At 44.3% G+C, this 27,500-nt stretch overlaps 1 protein-coding gene and 1 long non-coding RNA gene across 5 annotated transcripts in view; both read right to left on the reverse strand.

Annotated features, from left to right (window-relative positions):
* The window catches only part of LOC118377459 (FYVE, RhoGEF and PH domain-containing protein 1-like), a 139,960-nt gene that overhangs the window by 35,488 nt on the left and 76,972 nt on the right, over nucleotides 1–27,500 (reverse strand). For both annotated transcript variants that reach the window (XM_052481288.1, XM_052481289.1), the window contains exons 2-6: nucleotides 21,685–21,975; nucleotides 20,822–21,035; nucleotides 19,648–20,407; nucleotides 15,646–15,884; nucleotides 10,751–10,907 (exon numbers count right to left, since the gene is read on the reverse strand). In XM_052481288.1, coding sequence (XP_052337248.1) covers nucleotides 10,751–10,907; nucleotides 15,646–15,884; nucleotides 19,648–20,407; nucleotides 20,822–21,035; nucleotides 21,685–21,975 — 1,661 coding nt within the window. The remainder of the gene's footprint in view (nucleotides 1–10,750; nucleotides 10,908–15,645; nucleotides 15,885–19,647; nucleotides 20,408–20,821; nucleotides 21,036–21,684; nucleotides 21,976–27,500) is intronic.
* Nucleotides 8,398–9,250, reverse strand: LOC127912354 (uncharacterized). 3 transcript variants are annotated; one of them, XR_008082015.1, is made up of 3 exons: nucleotides 8,867–8,899; nucleotides 8,573–8,632; nucleotides 8,398–8,455 (listed from the first exon to the last, which is right to left on the reverse strand). It is a non-coding gene; the product is annotated as an uncharacterized LOC127912354 (long non-coding RNA). The 3 variants fall into 3 exon arrangements; XR_008082016.1 differs by lacking the exon at nucleotides 8,867–8,899 and adding an exon at nucleotides 9,197–9,250 and having other exon boundaries at nucleotides 8,437–8,494; nucleotides 8,573–8,611; XR_008082014.1 differs by having other exon boundaries at nucleotides 8,437–8,494.

Genomic DNA, 27,500 nt, shown 5'->3' on the forward strand with positions numbered 1-27,500 from the left:
AGAGACACAGGTTACCACAGCGCTCCTCTCTCTGAGGACACACACACAGAGACACAGGTTACCACAGTGCTCCTCTCTCTGAGGACACACACACACAGAGACACAGGTTACCACAGCGCTCCTCTCTCTGAGGACACACACACACACAGAGACACAGGTTACCACAGCGCTCCTCTCTCTGAGGACACACACACACACAGAGACACAGGTTACCACAGCGCTCCTCTCTCTGAGGACACACACACACAGAAACACAGGTTACCACAGCGCTCCTCTCTCTGAGGACACACACACACACAGAGACACAGGTTACCACAGCGCTCCTCTCTCTGAGGACACACACACACACAGAGACACACAGGTTACCACAGCACTCCTCTCTCTGAGGACACACACACAGAGACACACAGGTTACCACAGCGCTCCTCTCTCTGAGGACACACACACAGAGACACAGGTTACCACAGCGCTCCTCTCTCTGAGGACACACACACACACAGAGACACAGGTTACCACAGCGCTCCTCTCTCTGAGGACACACACACACACACACAGAGACACACAGGTTACCACAGCGCTCCTCTCTCTGAGGACACACACACAGAGACACACAGGTTACCACAGTGCTCCTCTCTCTGAGGACACACACACAGAGACACAGGTTACCACAGCGCTCCTCTCTCTGAGGACACACACACAGAGACACACAGGTTACCACAGCGCTCCTCTCTCTGAGGACACACACAGAGACACACAGGTTACCACAGCGCTCCTCTCTCTGAGGACACACACACACACACAGAGACACAGGTTACCACAGCGCTCCTCTCTCTGAGGACACACACACAGAGACACAGGTTACCACAGTGCTCCTCTCTCTGAGGACACACACACAGAGACACAGGTTACCACAGTGCTCCTCTCTCTGAGGACACACACACAGAGACACAGGTTACCACAGCGCTCCTCTCTCTGAGGACACACACACAGAGACACAGGTTACCACAGTGCTCCTCTCTCTGAGGACACACACACAGAGACACAGGTTACCACAGCGCTCCTCTCTCTGAGGACACACACACAGAGACACAGGTTACCACAGCGCTCCTCTCTCTGAGGACACACACACAGAGACACAGGTTACCACAGCGCTCCTCTCTCTGAGGACACACACACAGAGACACAGGTTACCACAGCGCTCCTCTCTCTGAGGACACACACACAAAGACACGGGTTACCACAGCGCTCCTCTCTCTGAGGACACACACACAAAGACACAGGTTACCACAGCGCTCCTCTCTCTGAGGACACACACACACAGAGACACAGGTTACCACAGTGCTCCTCTCTCTGAGGACACACACACAGAGACACACAGGTTACCACAGCGCTCCTCTCTCTGAGGACACACACACAGAGACACAGGTTACTACAGCGCTCCTCTCTCTGAGGACACACACACAGAGACACAGTTTACCACAGAGCTCCTCTCTCTGAGGACACACACACAGAGACACAGGTTACCACAGTGCTCCTCTCTCTGAGGACACACACAGAGACACAGGTTACCACAGCGCTCCTCTCTCTGAGGACACACACACACAGAGACACACAGGCTACCACAGCGCTCCTCTCTCTGAGGACACACACACAGAGACACAGGTTACCACAGCGCTCCTCTCTCTGAGGACACACACACAGAGACACAGGTTACCACAGCGCTCCTCTCTCTGAGGACACACACACACACAGAGACACAGGTTACCACAGCGCTCCTCTCTCTGAGGACACACACACAGAGGAACACAGGTTACCACAGCGCTCCTCTCTCTGAGGACACACACACAGAGACACAGGTTACCACAGTGCTCCTCTCTCTGAGGACACACACACAGAGACACAGGTTACCACAGTGCTCCTCTCTCTGAGGACACACACACACACAGAGGAACACAGGTTACCACAGCGCTCCTCTCTCTGAGGACACACACACACACATAGACACACAGGTTACCACAGCGCTCCTCTCTCTGAGGACACACACACACACACAGAGACACAGGTTACCACAGCGCTCCACTCTCTGAGGACACACACACAAAGACACAGGTTACCACAGCGCTCCTCTCTCTGAGGACACACACACACAGAGACACAGGTTACCACAGTGCTCCTCTCTCTGAGGACACACACACAGAGACACACAGGTTACCACAGCGCTCCTCTCTCTGAGGACACACACACAGAGACACAGGTTACTACAGTGCTCCTCTCTCTGAGGACACACACACAGAGACACAGGTTACCACAGAGCTCCTCTCTCTGAGGACACACACACAGAGACACAGGTTACCACAGCGCTCCTCTCTCTGAGGACACACACACAGAGACACAGGTTACCACAGCGCTCCTCTCTCTGAGGACACACACACACACAGAGACACACAGGTTACCACAGCGCTCCTCTCTCTGAGGACACACACACACAGAGACACAGGTTACCACAGCGCTCCTCTCTCTGAGGACACACACACAGAGACACAGGTTACCACAGCGCTCCTCTCTCTGAGGACACACACACAGAGACACAGGTTACCACAGCGCTCCTCTCTCTGAGGACACACACACACACAGAGACACACAGGTTACCACAGCGCTCCTCTCTCTGAGGACACACACACACAGAGACACAGGTTACCACAGCGCTCCTCTCTCTGAGGACACACACAGAGGAACACAGGTTACCACAGCGCTCCTCTCTCTGAGGACACACACACAGAGACACAGGTTACCACAGCGCTCCTCTCTCTGAGGACACACACACACACAGAGACACAGGTTACCACAGTGCTCCTCTCTCTGAGGACACACACACACACAGAGACACACACACACACACACAGAGACACACACACCACACAGGAAGCTGTTGAGCGTGAAAAACCCAGCAGCGTTGCAGTTCTTAACACAAACCGGTGCGTCTGGCACCTACTACCATACCCTACTACCACCTACTACCATACCCTACTACCACCTACTACCATACCATACTACCACCTACTACCATACCATACTACCACCTACTACCATACCCTACTACCACCTACTACCATACCATACTACCACCTACTACCATACCATACTACCACCTACTACCATACCATACTACCACCTACTACCATACCATACTACCACCTACTACCATACCATACTACCACCTACTACCATACCCTACTACCACCTACTACCATACCCTACTACCACCTACTACCATACCATACTACCACCTACTACCATACCCTACTACCACCTACTACCATACCCTACTACCACCTACTACCATACCATACTACCACCTACTACCATACCATACTACCATACCATACTACCACCTACTACCATACCATACTACCACCTACTACCATACCATACTACCACCTACTGCCATACCATACTACCACCTACTACCATACCCTACTACCACCTACTACCATACCATACTACCACCTACTACCATACCCTACTACCACCTACTACCATACCATACTACCATACCCTACTACCACCTACTACCATACCCTACTACCACCTACTACCATACCATACTACCACCTACTACCATACCATACTACCATACCATACTACCACCTACCACCTACTACCATACCATACTACCACCTACTACCATACCATACTACCACCTACTACCATACCATACTACCACCTACTGCCATACCATACTACCACCTACTACCATACCATACTACCATACCCTACTACCACCTACTACCATACCATACTACCACCTACTACCATACCATACTACCACCTACTGCCATACCATACTACCATACCATACTACCACCTACTACCATACCATACTACCACCTACTACCATACCATACTACCACCTACTACCATACCATACTACCACCTACTACCATACCATACTACCACCTACTGCCATACCATACTACCACCTACTGCCATACCATACTACCATACCATACTACCACCTACTACCATACCCTACTACCACCTACTACCATACCATACTACCACCTACTACCATACCATACTACCACCTACTACCATACCCTACTACCACCTACTACCATACCATACTATCAGCTACTACCATACCCTACTACCACCTACTACCATACCATACCATACTACCACCTACTACCATACCATACTACCACCTACTACCATATCATACTACCACCTACTACCATACCATACTACCACCTACTGCCATACCATACTACCACCTACTGCCATACCATACTACCATACCATACTACCACCTACTACCATACCCTACTACCATACCCTACTACCACCTACTACCACCTACTACCATACCATACTATCACCTACTACCATACCATACTACCACCTACTACCATACCATACTACCACCTACTGCCATACCATACTACCAACTACTGCCATACCATACTACCACCTACTACCATACCATACTACCACCTACTACCATACCATACTACCACCTACTACCATACCCCTACCACCTACTGCCATACCATACTACCACCTACTGCCATACCATACTACCACCTACTACCATACCATACTACCACCTACTACCATACCATACTACCACCTACTACCATACCCTACTACCATACCCTACTACCACCTACTACCATACCATACTATCACCTACTACCATACCATACTAACACCTACTACCATACCATACTACCACCTACTACCATACCATACTACCACCTACTACCATACCATACTATCACCTACTACCATACCCTACTACCACCTACTACCATACCATACTACCACCTACTGCCATACCATACTACCACCTACTACCATACCCTACTACCATACCCTACTACCACCTACTACCATACCATACTACCACCTACTGCCCAACCATACTACCACCTACTGCCATACCATACTACCATACCATACTACCACATACTACCATACCATACTACCACCTACTACCATACCATACTACCACCTACTACCATATCATACTACCATCTACTACCATACCATACTACCACCTACTGCCATACCATACTACCACCTACTGCCATACCATACTACCATACCATACTACCACCTACTACCATACCCTACTACCACCTACTACCATACCATACTATCACCTACTACCATACCCTACTACCACCTACTACCATACCCTACTACCACCTACTAACATACCATACTATCAGCTACTACCATACCCTACTACCACCTACTACCATACCATACCATACTACCACCTACTACCATACCATACTACCACCTACTACCATATCATACTACCACCTACTACCATACCATACTACCACCTACTGCCATACCATACTACCACCTACTGCCATACCATACTACCATACCATACTACCACCTACTACCATACCCTACTACCACCTACTACCATACCATACTATCACCTACTACCATACCCTACTACCACCTACTACCATACCCTACTACCACCTACTACCATACCATACTATCATCTACTACCATACCCTACTACCACCTACTACCATACCATACCATACTACCACCTACTACCATACCCTACTACCATACCCTACTACCACCTACTACCACCTACTACCATACCATACTACCACCTACTACCATACCATACTATCACCTACTACCATACCCTACTACCACCTACTACCATACCCTACTACCACCTACTACCATACCATACTATCATCTACTACCATACCCTACTACCACCTACTACCATACCATACCATACTACCACCTACTACCATACCCTACTACCATACCCTACTACCACCTACTACCACCTACTACCATACCATACTATCACCTACTACCATACCCTACTACCACCTACTACCATACCATACTATCACCTACTACCATACCCTACTACCACCTACTACCATACCCTACTACCACCTACTACCATACCATACTATCATCTACTACCATACCCTACTACCACCTACTGCCATACCATACTACCACCTACTGACATACCATACTACCACCTACTACCATACCATACTACCACCTACTACCATACCATACTACCACCTACTGCCATACCCTACTACCATACCCTACTACCACCTACTACCATACCATACTACCACCTACTACCATACCATACTACCACCTACTACCATACCATACTACCATACCCTACTACCACCTACTACCATACCATACTACCACCTACTACCATACCCTACTACCACCTACTACCATACCATACTACCACCTACTACCATACCATACTACCACCTACTACCATACCATACTACCACCTACTACCATACCCTACTACCACCTGCTACCATACCATACTACCACCTACTACCACCTACTACCACCTACTACCATACTACTACCATACCCTACTACCAACTACTACCATACCATACTACCAACTACTACCATACCATACTACCACCTACTACCATAACCTGTCAAAAGGCATTTTAATATTTTGTCTTGCCCATTCACCCTCTGTATGGCACGCAATCAATGTCTCAATGGCTCCCACCACCTAGTTACCAGTCATATTAACCTGACTGGCTCCCAGCACCTAGTTACCAGTCATATTAACCTGACTGGCTCCAACCACCTAGTTACCAGTCATATTAACCTGACTGGCTCCCAGTCCCACCACCTAGTTACCAGTCATATTAACCTGACTGGCTCCACCACCTAGTTACCAGTCATATTAACCTGACTGGCTCCATCTACCTAGTTACCAGTCATATTAACCTGACTGGCTCCCACCACCTAGTTACCAGTCATATTAACCTGACTGGCTCCAAGTCCCACCACCTAGTTACTAGTCATCATATTAACCTGACTGGTTCCCACCACCTAGTTACTAGTCATCATATTAACCTGACTGGCTCCCAGTCCCACCACCTAGTTACCAGTCATATTAACCTGAATGGCTCCTAGTTACCAGTCATATTAACCTGACTGGCTCCCACCACCTAGTTACCAGTCATATTAACCTGACTGGCTCCAACCACCTAGTTACCAGTCATATTAACCTGACTGGCTCCCAGTCCCACCACCTAGTTACCAGTCATATTAACCTGACTGGCTCCATCTACCTAGTTACCAGTCATATTAACCTGACTGGCTCCCAGTCCACCACCTAGTTACTAGTCATATTAACCTGACTGGCTCCATCTACCTAGTTACCAGTCATATTAACCTGAATGGCTCCTAGTTACCAGTCATATTAACCTGACTGGCTCCAACCACCTAGTTACCAGTCATATTAACCTGACTGGCTCCATCTACCTAGTTACCAGTCATATTAACCTGACTGGCTCCAACCACCTAGTTACCAGTCATATTAACCTGACTGGCTCCAACCACCTAGTTACCAGTCATATTAACCTGACTGGCTCCATCTACCTAGTTACCAGTCATATTAACCTGACTGGCTCCATCTACCTAGTTACCAGTCATATTAACCTGACTGGCTCCATCTACCTAATTACCAGTCATATTAACCTGACTGGCTCCCACCACCTAGTTACCAGTCATATTAACCTGACTGGCACCCACCACCTAGTTACCAGTCATATTAACCTGACTGGCTCCCAGCACCTAGTTACCAGTCATATTAACCTGACTGGCTCCAACCACCTAGTTACCAGTCATATTAACCTGACTGGCTCCAACCACCTAGTTACCAGTCATATTAACCTGACTGGCTCCAACCACCTAGTTACCAGTCATATTAACCTGACTGGCTGCCAGCACCTAGTTACCAGTCATATTAACCTGACTGGCCCCACCACCTAGTTACCAGTCATATTAACCTGACTGGCTCCCAGCACCTAGTTACCAGTCATATTAACCTGACTGGCTCAAACCACCTAGTTACCAGTCATATTAACCTGACTGGCTCCAACCACCTAGTTACCAGTCATATTAACCTGACTGGCTCCAACCACCTAGTTACCAGTCATATTAACCTGACTGGCTCCCACCACCTAGTTACCAGTCATATTAACCTGACTGGCTCCACCACCTAGTTACCAGTCATATTAACCTGACTGGCTCCATCTACCTAGTTACCAGTCATATTAACCTGACTGGCTCCATCTACCTAGTTACTAGTCATATTAACCTGACTGGCTCCATCTACCTAGTTACCAGTCATATTAACCTGACTGGCTCCAACCACCTAGTTACCAGTCATATTAACCTGACTGGCTCCATCTACCTAGTTACCAGTCATATTAACCTGACTGGCTCCAACCACCTAGTTACCAGTCATATTAACCTGACCGGCTCCAACCACCTAGTTACCAGTCATATTAACCTGACTGGCTCCATCTACCTAGTTACCAGTCATATTAACCTGACTGGCTCCATCTACCTAGTTACCAGTCATATTAACCTGACTGGCTCCATCTACCTAGTTACCAGTCATATTAACCTGACTGGCTCCATCTACCTAATTACCAGTCATATTAACCTGACTGGCTCCAACCACCTAGTTACCAGTCATATTAACCTGACTGGCTCCAACCACCTAGTTACCAGTCATATTAACCTGACTGGCTCCCACCACCTAGTTACCAGTCATATTAACCTGACTGGCTCCAACCACCTAGTTACCAGTCATATTAACCTGACTGGCTCCAACCACCTAGTTACCAGTCATATTAACCTGACTGGCTCCAACCACCTAGTTACCAGTCATATTAACCTGACTGGCTCCAACCACCTAGTTACCAGTCATATTAACCTGACTGGCTCCAACCACCTAGTTACCAGTCATATTAACCTGACTGGCTCCATCTACTTAGTTACCAGTCATATTAACCTGACTGGCTCCCAGCACCTAGTTACCAGTCATATTAACCTGACTGGCTCCATCTACCTAGTTACCAGTCATATTAACCTGACTGGCTCCAACCACCTAGTTACCAGTCATATTAACCTGACTGGCTCCAACCACCTAGTTACCAGTCATATTAACCTGACTGGCTCCATCTACTTAGTTACCAGTCATATTAACCTGACTGGCTCCCACCACCTAGTTACCAGTCATATTAACCTGACTGGCTCCATCTACCTAGTTACCAGTCATATTAACCTGACTGGCTCCATCTACCTAGTTACTAGTCATATTAACCTGACTGGCTCCATCTACCTAGTTACCAGTCATATTAACCTGACTGGCTCCCAGCACCTAGTTACCAGTCATATTAACCTGACTGGCTCCCACCACCTAGTTACCAGTCATATTAACCTGACTGGCTCCATCTACCTAGTTACCAGTCATATTAACCTGACTGGCTCCCACCACCTAGTTACCAGTCATATTAACCTGACTGGCTCCATCTACCTAGTTACCAGTCATATTAACCTGACTGGCTCCCACCACCTAGTTACCAGTCATATTAACCTGACTGGCTCCAACCACCTAGTTACCAGTCATATTAACCTGAATGGCTCCTAGTTACCAGTCATATTAACCTGACTGGCTCCATCTACCTAGTTACCAGTCATATTAACCTGACTGGCTCCAACCACCTAGTTACCAGTCATATTAACCTGAATGGCTCCTAGTTACCAGTCATATTAACCTGACTGGCTCCATCTACCTAGTTACCAGTCATATTAACCTGAATGGATCCAACCACCTAGTTACCAGTCATATTAACTTGACTGGCTCCAACCACCTAGTTACCAGTCATATTAACCTGAATGGCTCCTAGTTACCAGTCATATTAACCTGACTGGCTCCTAGCTACTCGTCGTATCAGGGAAAATATTATAGAACCTCATGTATAATTTAATCAATTCAGAAAGACTGATATTCAATATTCTTTACACATTACACTACAATGAATGCTCACAGTCACTAGGGGATTCGGACCTGACAGTGGGACGTGTGCATTCTGCTTCATCACACGTGTAATGAACATTGTCTAAGGACATCCTGTTCACACCAGGAGACTCAGGCTGCCAGATCCAGAGTGTGGTATTGAATATTACCCAACATCCCCCTGGAAAGGAAAGCTGTTCATGCTATTTACACTGCCAGGTATAAAAACATATCCCATTTAATTATATTTCAAAAAATATTTAACTAGGCAAGTCAGTTTTTATAATGACGGCCTACACCAGGCCAAACCTAGACAATTGCTGGGCCAATTGTGCGCCGCCCTACGGCGCATGTGACAAATACAATTTGATTTGATTTTACACACAGCCAGCTGGGACTCTTTATTGAGGAAGCTTAGAGTGTGAAAGAGCTGCTAGAGACAGGTTTAGGGCCTGGGTTACGGACAGTGTTTTATATATCCATAACCCCTGACCCAAGGCTAGAACCTGGATGTCCTTTAAAGGAAAGGGGGATACATAGTCAGTTGTACAACTGAATGGATTCAACTGGGTTGGGTTACAAGTCTTCCGCATTTACCCCTCTGAAACAGAGAGGTTCGGGTGGCTACCTAAATCGACATCCACATCATCGGAGCCCGGGAAACAGTGGGTTAATGCCTTGCTCAGGGGCAGAAAAACAGATCTTTATCTTATCAGCTCAGGGATTCGATCCAGCAACCTTTCGGTTATTGTTCCAACACTCATATCCACCAGGCTACTTAACCTAGCTCCTTAACCCTGGACAGGTTTTACAGGCCACCTACCTGAATCTCCCTTTAACCCCTTAACCCTGGACAGGTGTTACAGGCCCCCTTACCTGGATGTGGTGGACGATGGCTTTGAACTGGGACGACCTCTCCATCCAGGTGTTGACCAGCTCCATGGCCCGGTCAAAGTTCTTCACGTACTCTCCGTACATCTTCAGGAAGGGGGCTAGCTTCTGCAGGATGTCCCCGATGCGCGGGTTCACATCCCTGGGGGAGAGAGAGGAGAGGTCAGGAAGGGGGCTAGCTTCTGCAGGATGTCCCCGATGTGCGGGTTCACATCCCTGGGGGAGAGAGAGGAGAGGTCAGGAAGGGGGCTAGCTTCTGCAGGATGTCCCCGATCCGCGGGTTCACATCCCTGGGGGAGAAAGGAGAGATCAGCAAGAGGTAGGGTTAGCGGGAGCTGTGGTGTGTGTGTGTGTGCTTGTATTACTATTATGGCCCACATGAAGAAATACTATAGTATACTATGGTATAATTAATATAATAAGTAATCCTTCTCACCCCCCTTTTAAGATTTAGATGCACTATTGTAAAGTGGCTGTTCCACTGGATGTCATAAGGTGAATGCACCAATTTGTAAGTCGCTCTGGATAAGAGCGTCTGCTAAATGACTTAAATGTATAATAACTATGGTATAATTAATATAATATACTGTGGTATAAATACTATAGTATACTATGGTATAATTAATATAATAACTATGGTATAATTAATATAATATACTGTGGTATAATTACTATAGTATACTATGGTATAATTAATATAATATACTATGGTATAACTAATATAATATACTGTGGTATAATTACTATAGTATACTATGGTATAATTAATATAATAACTATGGTATAATTAATATAATATACTATGGTATAATTAATATAATATACTGTGGTATAATTACTATAGTGTACTATGGTATAATTAATATAATAACTATGGTATAACTAATATAATATATTATGGTATAATTAATATAATATACTGTGGTATAATTACTATAGTGTACTATGGTATAAATCATGTAGTATACTATGGTATAATTAATATAATATACTATGGTATAATTAATATAACATACTGTGGTATAATTACTATAGTGTACTATGGTATAAATAATGTGGTATACTATGGTATAATTACTATAGTATACTATGGTATAATTAATATAATATACTATGGTATAATTACTATAGTATACTATGGTATAATTAATATAATATACTATGGTATAATTACTATAGTATACTATGGTATAATTAATATAATATACTGTGGTATAATTACTATAGTGTACTATGGTATAAATAATGTGGTATACTATGGTATAATTAATATAATATACTGTGGTATAATTACTATAGTGTACTATGGTATAAATAATGTGGTATACTATGGTATAAATACTGTAGTATACAATGGTATAATTAATATAATAACTATGGTATAATTAATATAATATACTGTGGTATAATTACTATAGTATACAATGGTATAATTAATATAATATACTGTGGTATAATTACTATAGTGTACTATGGTATAAATAATGTGGTATACTATGGTATAAATACTGTAGTATTTAATGTAGTGTTTTTGCATACTGTACTATACTGTAGTATTTAATGTGGTGTTTTTGCATACTGTACTATACTGTAGTATTTAATGTGGTGCTTTTGCATACTGTACTATACTGTAGTATTTAATGTGGTGTTTTTGCATACTGTACTATACTGTAGTATTTCATGTGGTGTTTTTGCATACTGTACTATACTGTAGTATTTAATGTGGTGTTTTTGCATACTGTACTATACTGTAGTATTTAATGTGGTGTTTTTGCATACTGTACTATACTGTAGTATTTAATGTGGTGTTTTTGCATACTGTACTATACTGTAGTATTTAATGTGGTGTTTTTGCATACTGTACTATACTGTAGTATTTAATGTGGTGTTTTTGCATACTGTACTATACTGTAGTATTTAATGTGGTGTTTTTGCATACTGTACTATACTGTAGTATTTAATGTGGTGTATTTGCATACTGTACTATACTGTAGTATTTAATGTGGTGTTTTTGCATACTGTACTATACTGTAGTATTTAATGTGGTGTATTTGCATACTGTACTATACTGTAGAATTTACAGTTAACGATAGTATAAATACTGCAGTAAAAGAAAAATGCAGTATATACTATAGCATTTAATAATGTAGTGTTTTTGAAGATTGTACGATACTGTAGTATTTACTGTGATGTTTTTGCAGACATTACTGTAGTTTAAGTTTGGTGTCTTTGTTTTACTATATTTGACATAAAGTGGAGGCTTTCGCTTTGAGGAAACCTACTGGAGAAACACTGAAAGACCACATTTCCCATAACCTCTATATAAGTAGGCAGGTAGGAATGGGGTCTGAACAGATAGTTCAGAGTTTCTGTTCTTTGCCATAACCTCTATATAAGTAGGCAGGTAGGAATGGGGTCTGAACAGATAGTTCAGAGTTTCTGTTCTTTGCCATAACCTCTATATAAGTAGGCAGATAGTTCAGAGTTTCTGTTCTTTCCCATAACCTCTATATAAGTAGGCAGGTAGGAATGGGGTCTGAACAGATAGTTCAGAGTTTCTGTTCTTTCCCATAACCTCTATATAAGTAGGCAGGTAGGAATGGGGTCTGAACAGATAGTTCAGAGTTTCTGTTCTTTGCCATAACCTCTATATAAGTAGGCAGGTAGGAATGGGGTCTGAACAGATAGTTCAGAGTTTCTGTTCTTTGCCATAACCTCTATATAAGTAGGCAGGTAGGAATGGGGTCTGAACAGATAGTTCAGAGTTTCTGTTCTTTCCCATAACCTCTATATAAGTAGGCAGGTAGGAATGGGGTCTGAACAGATAGTTCAGAGTTTCTGTTCTTTGCCATAACCTGTATGGTTGCACCATATGGTATATACTTTGGCATGTAAGGTTTCTCACTTATGGGGGTTATATATCGGGATATGGGGAGGGGAATGGCCGGGGTATATGCAAATTAAATGCTGTAGTGGACTGTAGTGTGGTGTTTACTACAGTGCTATTTTTGCAGTGTGTTTGTGTGTGCGTGTGTGCGTGTGCGTGTGCGTGTGCGTGTGCGTGTGTGTGTGTGTGTGTGTGTGTGTGTGTGTGTGTGTGTGTGTGTGTGTGTGTGTGTTGGGAGAGTTGGGGGCGAGAAAGAGCGAGAGAGGAGAATGAGGGGGAGAGAGTGAAAGAGGGGGAGAGAGAAAGAGAGAGAGAGAGGGGGAGAGAGAAAGAGAGGGGGAGAGAGAGAACGTGAGAGAGAGAGAGAGAGAGAGAGAGAGAGAGAGAGAGAGAGAGAGAGAGAGAGAGAGAGAGAGAGAGAGAGAGAGAGAGAGAGAGAGAGAGAGGCAGGAAGAGACAGGTCAGAACCAGGGTTATGGTCAGAGACAGGGAAAGCTGCTGGGAGAATAATGACTGTGAGAACTCTCTCTCCGCCCACTGGAACTCCTGGAATGTGGGAACATTCTCTTCAGGTCAAGAAAAGGACTGTCAGGACATGGACCTTGAAAACTCAAGTGTTTGAAACAAAACCACAGTTTAATATCAATTCTTGTTTTTCACAGTTGTTGGTTATTTGTGTGTGCTCCACAATAAATGAGTGGATCCTAAACCAATCAGGGGTATATATAACCTAGTATATCTCACCGGTTAACCAATCAGGGGTATATATAACCTAGTCTCTCTAACCTGTTAACCAATCAGGGGTATATATAACCTAGTCTCTCTAACCGGTTAACCAATCAGAGGTATATATAATCTAGTCTCTCTCACCGGTTAACCAATCAGGAGTATATATGACCTAGTCTCTCTCACCGGTTAACCAATCAGGAGTATATATGACCGAGTCTCTCTCACCGGTTAACCAATCAGGAGTATATATGACCTAGTCTCTCTCACCGGTTAACCAATCAGGAGTATATATAACCTAGTCTTATAACCCTGGGTCAGGGTTAGTCTAGGGTTAGAGGTAGGCCCTGGGTCAGGGTTAGTGTAGGGTTAGAGGTAGGCCCTGGGTCAGGGTTAGTGTAGGGGTAGAGGTAGGCCCTGGGTCAGGGTTAGTCTAGGGTTAGAGGTAGGCCCTGGGTCAGGGTTAGTCTAGGGTTAGAGGTAGGCCCTGGGTCAGGGTTAGTCTAGGGTTAGAGGTAGGCCCTGGGTCAGGGTTAGTCTAGGGTTAGAGGTAGGCCCTGGGTCAGGGTTAGTCTAGGGTTAGAGGTAGGCCCTGGGTCAGGGTTAGTCTAGGGTTAGAGGTAGGCCCTGGGTCAGGGTTAGTGTAGGGTTAGAGGTAGGCCCTGGGTCAGGGTTAGTCTAGGGTTAGAGGTAGGCCCTGGGTCAGGGTTAGTCTAGGGTTAGAGGTAGGCCCTGGGTCAGGGTTAGTCTAGGGTTAGAGGTAGGCCCTGGGTCAGGGTTAGTCTAGGGTTAGAGGTAGGCCCTGGGTCAGGGTTAGTCTAGGGTTAGAGGTAGAGGTAGGCCCTGGGTCAGGGTTAGTGTAGGGTTAGAGGTAGAGGTAGGCCCTGGGTCAGGGTTAGTGTAGGGTTAGAGGTAGGCCCTGGGTCAGGGTTAGTGTAGGGTTAGAGGTAGAGGTAGGCCCTGGGTCAGGGTTAGTCTAGGGTTAGAGGTAGGCCCTGGGTCAGGGTTAGTCTAGGGTTAGAGGTAGGCCCTGGGTCAGGGTTAGTCTAGGGTTAGAGGTAGACCCTGGGTCAGGGTTAGGGACTGGGGTCAGGGTTAGTCTAGGGTTAGAGGTAGACCCTGGGTCAGGGTTAGGGACTGGGGTCAGGGTTAGTCTAGGGTTAGAGGTAGACCCTGGGTCAGGGTTAAGGACTGGGGTCAGGGTTAGTGTAGGGTTAGAGGTAGGCCCTGGGTCAGGGTTAGGGACTGGGGTCAGGGTTTAACTCACCACTCTGCCATGCGTTTCTCCAGGGCGGGGAGCAGGAACTGCTGGTGGAAACAGTATATAGAGCAGATGTTGGAGAAGATACCCATGACCACGTCTAGAGGGAAGGAGGAGCGGGAGCGCGCCTCCTCTAGGAGGGAGGAGCAGAACACCTGGTCCAGGAGGTACAGCCGAGACACGTAGGCCTTCTCTGTGTGGAGGAGCTCATTGGCAATGTTGAACACACGCTGCTGCACCGACAGCTGGGATTGGTCGGAGAGAGAGAGAGAGAGAGAGAGAGAGAGAGAGAGAGAGAGAGAGAGAGAGAGAGAGAGAAAGAATCTTAAGTCAAATGTCTACTGTTTGCCGATGATCTGGTGCTTCTGTCACCAACCAAGGAGGGTCTACAGCAGCACCTAGATCTTCTGCACAGATTCTGACAGACCTGGGCCCTGACAGACCCGGGCCCTGACAGACCTGGGCCCTGACAGACCTGGGCCCTGACAGACCTGGGCCCTGACAGACCTGGGCCCTGACAGACCTGGGCCCTGACAGTTTATTTCAGAAAGACAAAAATAATGGTCCAGTAGCCATGACAACAAATACAAATTCCGTCTAGACACCGTTGTCCTAGAGCACCCGAAGAATTACACCTCGGGCCTAAACATAAAATACCACAGGTAACTTCCTGTGAACGCTATAAGAGACGAGGCAAGAAGGAACTTCTTCTTCTGTGCTTTAAAATGAACATAAAACTCGACATTCCAATTAGGATCAAAACGACTTCAATCAGTAATAGAACCCATTGTCCTCTACGGTTGTGAGGTCTGGGGTCCGTTCGCCAATCAAAAATTCACAAAATTTTGGGACGAAACACCCATAAATATACTTAGTGCCACAACGCAAAAACGCAAATAATTACAATTAGAACGATTTATTTATTAATTATCAATATCCAGACAAGAGCTGTTCATTTCTACAACCATCTAAAATGAAGCGATGGCCACACATTCCATCACAAAGCCATCACCTACAGAGAGATGAACCAAGAGAAGAGTCCCCTAAGCAAGCTGGTCCTGGGGCTCTGTTCACAAACACAAACACACCCTACAGAGAGATGAACCTGGAGAAGAGTCCCTAAGCAAGCTGGTCCTGGGGCTCTGTTCACAAACACAAACACACCCCACAGATAGATGAACCTGGAGAAGAGTCCCTAAGCAAGCTGGTCCTGGGGCTCTGTTCACAAACACAAACACACCCTACAGAGAGATGAACCTGGAGAAGAGTCCCCTAAGCAAGCTGGTCCTGGGGCTCTGTTCACAAACACAAACACACCCTACAGAGCCCCAGGACGGAAAAACATTTAAACCCAACCAAATTATTAGAAACCAATTAGATAAATACTTGACATATTGGAAAGAATTAACAAACAAACAAAACAGAGCAAACTAGAATGCTATTTGTCCCTAAACAGAGAGAACACAGTGGCAGAATACCTGACCACTGTGACTGACCCTAAACAGAGAGGACACAGTGGCAGAATACCTGACCACTGTGACTGACCCTAAACAGAGAGTACACAGTGGTAGAATACCTGACCACTGTGACTGGCCCTAAACAGAGAGAACACAGTGGCAGAATACCTGACCACTGTGACTGACCCTAAACAGAGAGAACACAGTGGCAGAATACCTGACCACTGTGACTGACCCTAAACAGAGAGTGGCAGAATACCTGACCACTGTGACTGACCCTAAACAGAGAGTGGCAGAATACCTGACCACTGTGACTGACCCTAAACAGAGAGAACACACTAGCAGAATACCTGACCACTGTGACTGACCCTAAACAGAGAGTGGCAGAATACCTGACCACTGTGATTGACCCTAAACAGAGAGTACACAGTGGCAGAATACCTGACCACTGTGACTGACCCTAAACAGAGAGGACACAGTGGCAGAATACCTGACCACTGTGACTGACCCTAAACAGAGAGGACACAGTGGCAGAATACCTGACCACTGTGACTGACCCTAAACAGAGAGAACACAGTGGCAGAATACCTGACCACTGTGACTGACCCTAAACAGAGAGTACACAGTGGCAGAATACCTGACCACTGTGACTGACCCTAAACAGAGAGAACACAGTGGCAGAATACCTGACCACTGTGACTGACCCTAAACAGAGAGTACACAGTGGCAGAATACCTGACCACTGTGACTGACCCTAAACAGAGAGGACACAGTGGCAGAATACCTGACCACTGTGACTGACCCTAAACAGAGAGAACACAGTGGCAGAATACCTGACCACTGTGACTGACCCTAAACAGAGAGAACACAGTGGCAGAATACCTGACCACTGTGACTGACCCTAAACAGAGAGGACACAGTGGCAGAATACCTGACCACTGTGACTGACCTAAACAGAGAGTACACAGTGGTAGAATACCTGACCACTGTGACTGGCCTAAACAGAGAGAACACAGTGGCAGAATACCTGACCACTGTGACTGACCCTAAACAGAGAGAACACAGTGGCAGAATACCTGACCACTGTGACTGACCCTAAACAGAGAGAACACAGTGGCAGAATACCTGACCACTGTGACTGACCCTAAACAGAGAGTGGCAGAATACCTGACCACTGTGACTGACCCTAAACAGAGAGTGGCAGAATACCTGACCACTGTGACTGACCCTAAACAGAGAGTGGCAGAATACCTGACCACTGTGATTGACCCTAAACAGAGAGTACACAGTGGCAGAATACCTGACCACTGTGACTGACCCTAAACAGAGAGGACACAGTGGCAAAATACCTGACCACTGTGACTGACCCTAAACAGAGAGTACACAGTGGCAGAATACCTGACCACTGTGACTGACCCTAAACAGAGAGAACACAGTGGCAGAATACCTGACCACTGTGACTGACCCTAAACAGAGAGAACACAGTGGTAGAATACCTGACCACTGTGACTGACCCTAAACAGAGAGAACACAGTGGCAGAATACCTGACCACTGTGACTGACCCTAAACAGAGAGAACACAGTGGCAGAATACCTGACCACTGTGACTGACCCTAAACAGAGAGGACACAGTGGCAGAATACCTGACCACTGTGACTGACTCTGTGAGCATAGCCTTGCTATTGGAAAGAATTAGAACTAGAATGCTATTTGTCCCTAAACAGAGAGAACACAGTGGCAGAATACCTGACCACTGTGACTGACCCTAAACAGAGAGTACACAGTGGCAGAATACCTGACCACTGTGACTGACCCAAACTTAAGGAAAGCTTTGACTATGTACAGACTCAGTGAGCATAGCCTTGTCATTAAGAGAGGCCGCCGTGGGCAGACCTGGCTCTCAAGAGAAGACAGGCTATGTGCAACACTGCTCACACAATGAGGTAGAAACTGAGCTGCACTTCCTAACCGCCTGCCCAAATATATGACCATATTAGAGGCACATAATTTCCCTCAGATTACACAGACCCACAAAGAACTAGAAAACAAATCAAACACTTGATAAACTCCCATATCCGTTAGGTGAAATACTGCTGTGCAAAGTCACATCTGAAAGATGTGTGACCCGTTGCCATGAGAACAGGGCAACCAATAGTATTCATCTGTTAATGTATCTTCCCCTAACAGTCGTTCTACTACTATTTATTATATATATTATTATTATACATATATATTATTATATATATATATATTTGCACATTGGTAAAACCCTGCTAATATAACACTTGAAATGTCTTTATCTTTGTGACATTTACTGTTAAAATCCAATCGTTTTTTGCACATACACACACACAAACACACACACACAAACACACAAACACACACATACACACTCACTAACACACACACACACACACACACACACACACACGCACACACACACACACACACACACACACACACACACACACACACACACACACACACACACACACACACACACACACACACAAACACACACATTCATGTTTTAAAAACCAGTCAGGCCCACCTCTGTAGAGTCCTGTCTGTCTGTTTTAGGGAGGGCCAGTGCCAGAGGTTGGAGATCCATCATGGGGTTGATGAGCTCAATGGTCTCATCCCCGCTTCCCTCCTCCAAGTCACTGTCCCCCTCCGAATCCCCCCCACCCTCAGCCGACGCCCCCTCTCCCCCCGGGCCCTCCGCATAGCTGCAGGAGGAGGAGCTAGAGAGGCGTGGCAGCGTGAGGGCGGGACTACAGGGGAAGATGACCCGGTCCTCGTCGCCGGCGAAACACAGCTCCTCGCTGTGGGACGGAGAGCTGATGCTGTCGATGCCAGAGTCCCGATTGGCCAGTTTGCCGTCCGCTTGCGGCTGGAGGAGGGACAAGTTGTCAGAGGGGATCCCTGATTGGCTTTCTGGCTCCGCCTGCCCCCTTATCTCCACGGCGTCTGTGAGTTTCTCTGAGGCGCTATAACCGGACTCCATGGACAGGCGCTTGTCAGAGGCAGAGCACAACGCTCCTAGTTCCTGTTCTTTATCATTATCCTCCTCCATGTTGTCTGTCTCTCCTGCTTTCTCTCCCAGCACCACGCCAGACAACACAGCCAGCCCCTGAGGTAGGTCATCCAGCTCTCGAGAGGAACCAGGAGGGCAGGCCACGTGGAGACAGCCGAGAGTGAGCTCTGAGACAGGCGGGGGAGAGAAGGGGCCCCCACCTGGTCCTGTCTCAGGGACCCTGGGGTTGCAGAGGCCCCCTCCCATGATATCAGGCACCACAATGATCTGCTCCCTGTAGAGTGACACAGATAAGACAGTAGAATGTTACATCGTTCTATCTATCATATATCTATCAATCTATCAATCTATCAATCTATCTATCTATCTATCTATCTATCTATCTATCTATCTATCTATCTATCTATCTATCTATCTATCTATCTATCTATCTATCTATCTATCTATCTATCTATCTATCTATCTATCTATCTATCTATCTATCTATCTATCTATCTATCTATCTATCTATCTATCTATCTATCTATCTATCTATCTATCTATCTATCTATCTATCAATCAATCAATCAATCAGTCTGTCTGTCTGTCTGTCTGTCTGTCTGTCTGTCTGTCTGTCTGTCTGTCTGTCTGTCTGTCTGTCTGTCTGTCTGTCTGTCTGTCTGTCTGTCTGTCTGTCTGTCTATTTTACCTCTCAAACTTCTCAATGAGGGAGAGCACACAGGCGGTGGGGGAGGAGCGTCCCTCGGCGCGGGGGAGTGTCGGCGGCCGGCAGGGTCCTCCCCCTCTGGGGTCTGCAGGCAGAGGTCTGCAGGGTGGGGGAGGTGGGAGGGGCTTGTCCGGGACGCGGGGGCAGGGCCTAGGAGCACCAGCACTCTGCTGCAGGTGAGGAGGCTTTGGGGGCACTGAGGAGAAATAACATGTTAGTGACTGAGGTGAAATAACATGTTACTGTCTGAGGAGAAATAACATGTTACTGACTGAGGAGAAATAACATGTTACTGACTGAGGAGAAATAACATGTTACTGACTGAGGAGAAATAACATGTTACTGACTGAGGAGAAATAACATGTTACTGACTGAGGAGAAATAACATGTTACTGACTGAGGAGAAATAACATGTTACTGACTGAGGAGAAATAACATGTTACTGACTGAGGAGAAATAACATGTTACTGACTGAGGAGAAATAACATGTTACTGACTGAGGAGAAATAACATGTTACCTACTGAGGAGAAATAACATGTTAGTGACTGAGGAGAAATAACATGTTACTGACTGAGGAGAAATAACATGTTACTGACTGAGGAGAAATAACATGTTACTGACTGAGGAGAAATAACATGTTAGTGACTGAGGAGAAATAACATGTTAGTGACTGAGGAGAAATAACATGTTACTGACTGAGGAGAAATAACATGTTACCTACTGAGGAGAAATACCAAACTACAGTAACGACAGTGTTACTGCACAGGTACAGAGCAACGTACTGTCTATTTATCGTCCTACTTTGTAAGATTTTATAGTTGATACAGTAAGACTGATATGTTACCTTGTGGTTTAGGCCCAGGTAAAGGAGGGCGTCTCTTGAGGGCGGTGGAGGGCACTTCCTGAGGAGTTCCACTCCCGTTGTCTCCTCCGTTACAGCCGTGTCCAGCTGGGTACAGCAGGGGCATGGATGGGTGCAGACCAAGGGACCCGGAGGTTAGGGATCCGGGGTCTGAGCTGAGGCGAGGGGTCTGGGTGTCTGAGTCATCGGCATGGGCCCCGAGGCAGGCACCGTGAGCACCAGGATCCAGAGACAGGCTCTTAGTCATCAGCCGAGGACTGGAAGAGGACGGGCCTAGGGAAGAAAACAAAGATTGGACATCAATTATACATAAATACATACATACATATACAATATAGATTATACCTGGGATTGGAGGTGGAGTGGCCTGGGGGGGAGGGACAGACAGACAGGCCAGTCGAGGCTTTCTCCTACCGGGGATGTACAACACTTCAATCCAACTGCTTGTCTGTGTCAAACTTCCTCTGTTTGCTTTTCAAGTAGCATTCAAGTAGCACCCAAGTAGATTTCAAGTAGCATTCAAGTAGATTCCAAAGTAATATTAAAAGTAGAATTTCAAGTAGGATTCAAGCTGAATTCAAGTAGGAGTCAAGTAGAATTCAAGTAGAATTCAAGTAGCATTCAAGTACATTTCAAGTAGAATTCAAGTATGATTTCAAGTAGATTTCAAGTAGAATTCAAGTAGAGTTCAAGTGGGATTCAAGTAGGATTCAAGTAGATCAAGTAGCATTCGGTAAGATTTAAACACAGGAAGTGTAACGAACAGTGGTAGAGAGAGAGTGTGTGTTTTATCACTGGGATTAATGACTGCTTTTCTTATATATATATATTTTTTCATTCCACAGTCAATGTTCAAAGCCAAAGGCGTCCAGAGACCAGAGACAATAAAATAGACTGGCTCGGCTAATGAGGAAACGATGATGTCACAGGCAGATAGATGCAATCTGTTTCAGTTCGCTCTGCTGGACACTAATCTTTAATTGGTCAATGTTAATGCTGATGTAACACCGCCAAGGTCACCAGTTCTATTTCCGCAGGGATCGTATAAGAACTCACCGCACTGTAAGTCTGTTTGGCTAACAGTGTCTGTGTATATATATATTAATGGAGATAACAGTGTCTGTGTGTATATATTAATGGAGATAACAGTGTCTGTGTCTATATATTAATAGAGATAACAGTGTCTGTGTATATATATATTAATGGAGATAACAGTGTCTGTGTATATATATTAATGGTATATATTAATGGAGATAACAGTGTCTGTGTATATATATTAATGGAGATAACAGTGTCTGTGTGTATATATATTAATGGAGATAACAGTGTCTGTGTATATATATTAATGGAGATAACAGTGTCTGTGTATATATATTAATGGAGATAACAGTGTCTGTGTATATATATTAATGGAGATAACAGTGTCTGTGTATATATATTAATGGAGATAACAGTGTCTGTGTATATATATTAATGGAGATAACAGTGTCTGTGTATATATATTAATGGAGATAACAGTGTCTGTGTGTATATATATTAATGGAGATAACAGTGTCTGTGTGTATATATATTAATGGAGATAACAGTGTCTGCGTGGTGCCCTATATTAATGGAGATAACAGTGTCTGTGTATATATATTAATGGAGATAACAGTGTCTGTGTATATATATTAATGGAGATAACAGTGTCTGTGTGTATATATTAATGGAGATAACAGTGTCTGTGTATATATATTAATGGAGATAACAGTGTCTGTGTATATATATTAATGGAGATAACAGTGTCTGTGTATATATATTAATGGAGATAACAGTGTCTGTGTATATATATTAATGGAGATAACAGTGTCTGTGTATATATATTAATGGAGATAACAGTGTCTGTGTGTATATATATTAATGGAGATAACAGTGTCTGTGTATATATATTAATGGAGATAACAGTGTCTGTGTGTATATATATTAATGGAGATAACAGTGTCTGTGTGTATATATATTAATGGAGATAACAGTGTCTGCGTGGTGCCCTATATTAATGGAGATAACAGTGTCTGCGTGGTGCCCTATATTAATGGAGATAACAGTGTCTGCCTGGTGCCCTATATTAATGGAGATAACAGTGTCTGCCTGGTGCCCTATATTAATGGAGATAACAGTGTCTGCCGGGTGCCCTATATTAATGGAGATAACAGTGTCTGTGTGTATATATATTAATGGAGATAACAGTGTCTGTGTGTATATATATTAATGGAGATAACAGTGTCTGTGTATAAATATTAATGGAGATAACAGTGTCTGTGTATATATATTAATGGAGATAACAGTGTCTGTGTATATATATTAATGGAGATAACAGTGTCTGTGTATATATATTAATGGAGATAACAGTGTCTGTGTGTATATATATTAATGGAGATAACAGTGTCTGTGTATATATATTAATGGAGATAACAGTGTCTGCCTGGTGCCCTATATTAATGGAGATAACAGTGTCTGTGTGTATATATATTAATGGAGATAACAGTGTCTGTGTATATATATTAATGGAGATAACAGTGTCTGCCTGGTGCCCTATATTAATGGAGATAACAGTGTCTGCCTGGTGCCCTATATTAATGGAGATAACAGTGTCTGTGTGTATATATTAATGGAGATAACAGTGTCTGCCTGGTGCCCTATATTAATGGAGATAACAGTGTCTGTGTGTATATATTAATGGAGATAACAGTGTCTGTGTGTATATATTAATGGAGATAACAGTGTCTGTGTGTATATATTAATGGAGATAACAGTGTCTGTGTGTATATATTAATGGAGATAACAGTGTCTGTGTATATATATTAATGGAGATAACAGTGTCTGCCTGGTGCCCTATATTAATGGAGATAACAGTGTCTGTGTATATATATTAATGGAGATAACAGTGTCTGTGTATATATATTAATGGAGATAACAGTGTCTGTGTATATATATTAATGGAGATAACAGTGTCTGTGTATATATATTAATGGAGATAACAGTGTCTGCCTGGTGCCCTATATTAATGGAGATAACAGTGTCTGTGTATATATATTAATGGAGATAACAGTGTCTGTGTATATATATTAATGGAGATAACAGTGTCTGTGTATATATATTAATGGAGATAACAGTGTCTGTGTGTATATATTAATGGAGATAACAGTGTCTGTGTGTATATATTAATGGAGATAACAGTGTCTGTGTATATATATTAATGGAGATAACAGTGTCTGTGTATATATTAATGGAGATAACAGTGTCTGTGTATATATATTAATGGAGATAACAGTGTCTGTGTATATATATTAATGGAGATAACAGTGTCTGTGTATATATATTAATGGAGATAACAGTGTCTGCCTGGTGCCCTATATTAATGGAGATAACAGTGTCTGTGTGTATATATTAATGGAGATAACAGTGTCTGTGTATATATATTAATGGAGATAACAGTGTCTGCCTGGTGCCCTATATTAATGGAGATAACAGTGTCTGCCTGGTGCCCTATATTAATGGAGATAACAGTGTCTGCCTGGTGGTGTATATTAATGGAGATAACAGTGTCTGCCTGGTGGTGTATATTAATGGAGATAACAGTGTCTGCCTGGTGGTGTATATTAATGGAGATAACAGTGTCTGCCTGGTGGTGTATATTAATGGAGATAACAGTGTCTGTGTGTATATATTAATGGAGATAACAGTGTCTGCCTGGTGCCCTATATTAATGGAGATAACAGTGTCTGTGTATATATATTAATGGAGATAACAGTGTCTGCCTGGTGCCCTATATTAATGGAGATAACAGTGTCTGCCTGGTGCCCTATATTAATGGAGATAACAGTGTCTGTGTGTATATATTAATGGAGATAACAGTGTCTGCCTGGTGCCCTATATTAATGGAGATAACAGTGTCTGCCTGGTGCCCTATATTAATGGAGATAACAGTGTCTGCCTGGTGCCCTATATTAATGGAGATAACAGTGTCTGCCTGGTGGTCTATATTAATGGAGATAACAGTGTCTGCCTGGTGGTGTATATTAATGGAGATAACAGTGTCTGCCTGGTGCCCTATATTAATGGAGATAACAGTGTCTGCCTGGTGCCCTATATTAATGGAGATAACAGTGTCTGCCAGGTGCTCTATATTAATGGAGATAACCGTGTCTGCCTGGTGCCCTATATTAATGGAGATAACAGTGTCTGCCAGGTGCTCTATATTAATGGAGATAACAGTGTCTGCCTGGTGCCCTGTATTAATGGAGATAACAGTGTCTGCCTGGTGCCCTATATTAGTGGAGATAACAGTGTCTGTGTATATATATTAATGGAGATAACAGTGTCAGCCTGGTGCCCTATATTAATGGAGATAACAGTGTCTGCCTGGTGCCCTATATTAATGGAGATAACAGTGTCTGCCTGGTGCCCTATATTAATGGAGATAACAGTGTCTGCCTGGTGCTCTATATTAATGGAGATAACAGTGTCTGCCTGGTGCCCTATATTAATGGAGATAACAGTGTCTGCCTGGTGCCCTATATTAATGGAGATAACAGTGTCTGCCTGGTGCCCTATATTAATGGAGATAACAGTGTCTGCCAGGTGCTCTATATTAATGGAGATAACAGTGTCTGCCAGGTGCTCTATATTAATGGAGATAACAGTGTCTGCCAGGTGCTCTATATTAATGGAGATAACAGTGTCTGCCTGGTGCCCTATATTAATGGAGATAACAGTGTCTGCCTGGTGCCCTATATTAATGGAGATAACAGTGTCTGCCTGGTGCCCTATATTAATGGAGATAACAGTGTCTGCCTGGTGCCCTATATTAATGGAGATAACAGTGTCTGCCTGGTGGTGTATATTAATGGAGATAACAGTGTCAGCCTGGTGCCCTATATTAATGGAGATAACAGTGTCTGCCTGGTGCCCTATATTAATGGAGATAACAGTGTCTGCCTGGTGCCCTATATTAATGGAGATAACAGTGTCTGCCTGGTGCCCTATATTAATGGAGATAACAGTGTCTGCCTGGTGCCCTATATTAATGGAGATAACAGTGTCTGCCTGGTGCCCTATATTAATGGAGATAACAGTGTCTGCCTGGTGCCCTATATTAATGGAGATAACAGTGTCTGCCAGGTGCTCTATATTAATGGAGATAACAGTGTCTGCCTGGTGCCCTATATTAATGGAGATAACAGTGTCTGCCAGGTGCTCTATATTAATGGAGATAACAGTGTCTGCCAGGTGCTCTATATTAATGGAGATAACAGTGTCTGCCAGGTGCTCTATATTAATGGAGATAACAGTGTCTGCCTGGTGCCCTATATTAATGGAGATAACAGTGTCTGCCAGGTGCTCTATATTAATGGAGATAACAGTGTCTGCCTGGTGCCCTATATTAATGGAGATAACAGTGTCTGCCAGGTGCTCTATATTAATGGAGATAACAGTGTCTGCCTGGTGCCCTGTATTAATGGAGATAACAGTGTCTGTATATATAGTAATGGAGATAACAGTGTCTGCCTGGTGCCCTATATTAATGGAGATAACAGTGTCTGTGTATATATATTAATGGAGATAACAGTGTCTGCCTGGTGCCCTATATTAATGGAGATAACAGTGTCTGCCTGGTGCCCTATATTAATGGAGATAACAGTGTCTGTGTGTATATATTAATGGAGATAACAGTGTCTGTGTATATATATTAATGGAGATAACAGTGTCTGTGTGTATATATTAATGGAGATAACAGTGTCTGTGTATATATATTAATG

This window comes from Oncorhynchus keta, chromosome 27 (assembly GCF_023373465.1).
Source record: "Oncorhynchus keta strain PuntledgeMale-10-30-2019 chromosome 27, Oket_V2, whole genome shotgun sequence".
Classification (NCBI taxonomy): Eukaryota; Metazoa; Chordata; class Actinopteri; order Salmoniformes; family Salmonidae; genus Oncorhynchus; species Oncorhynchus keta.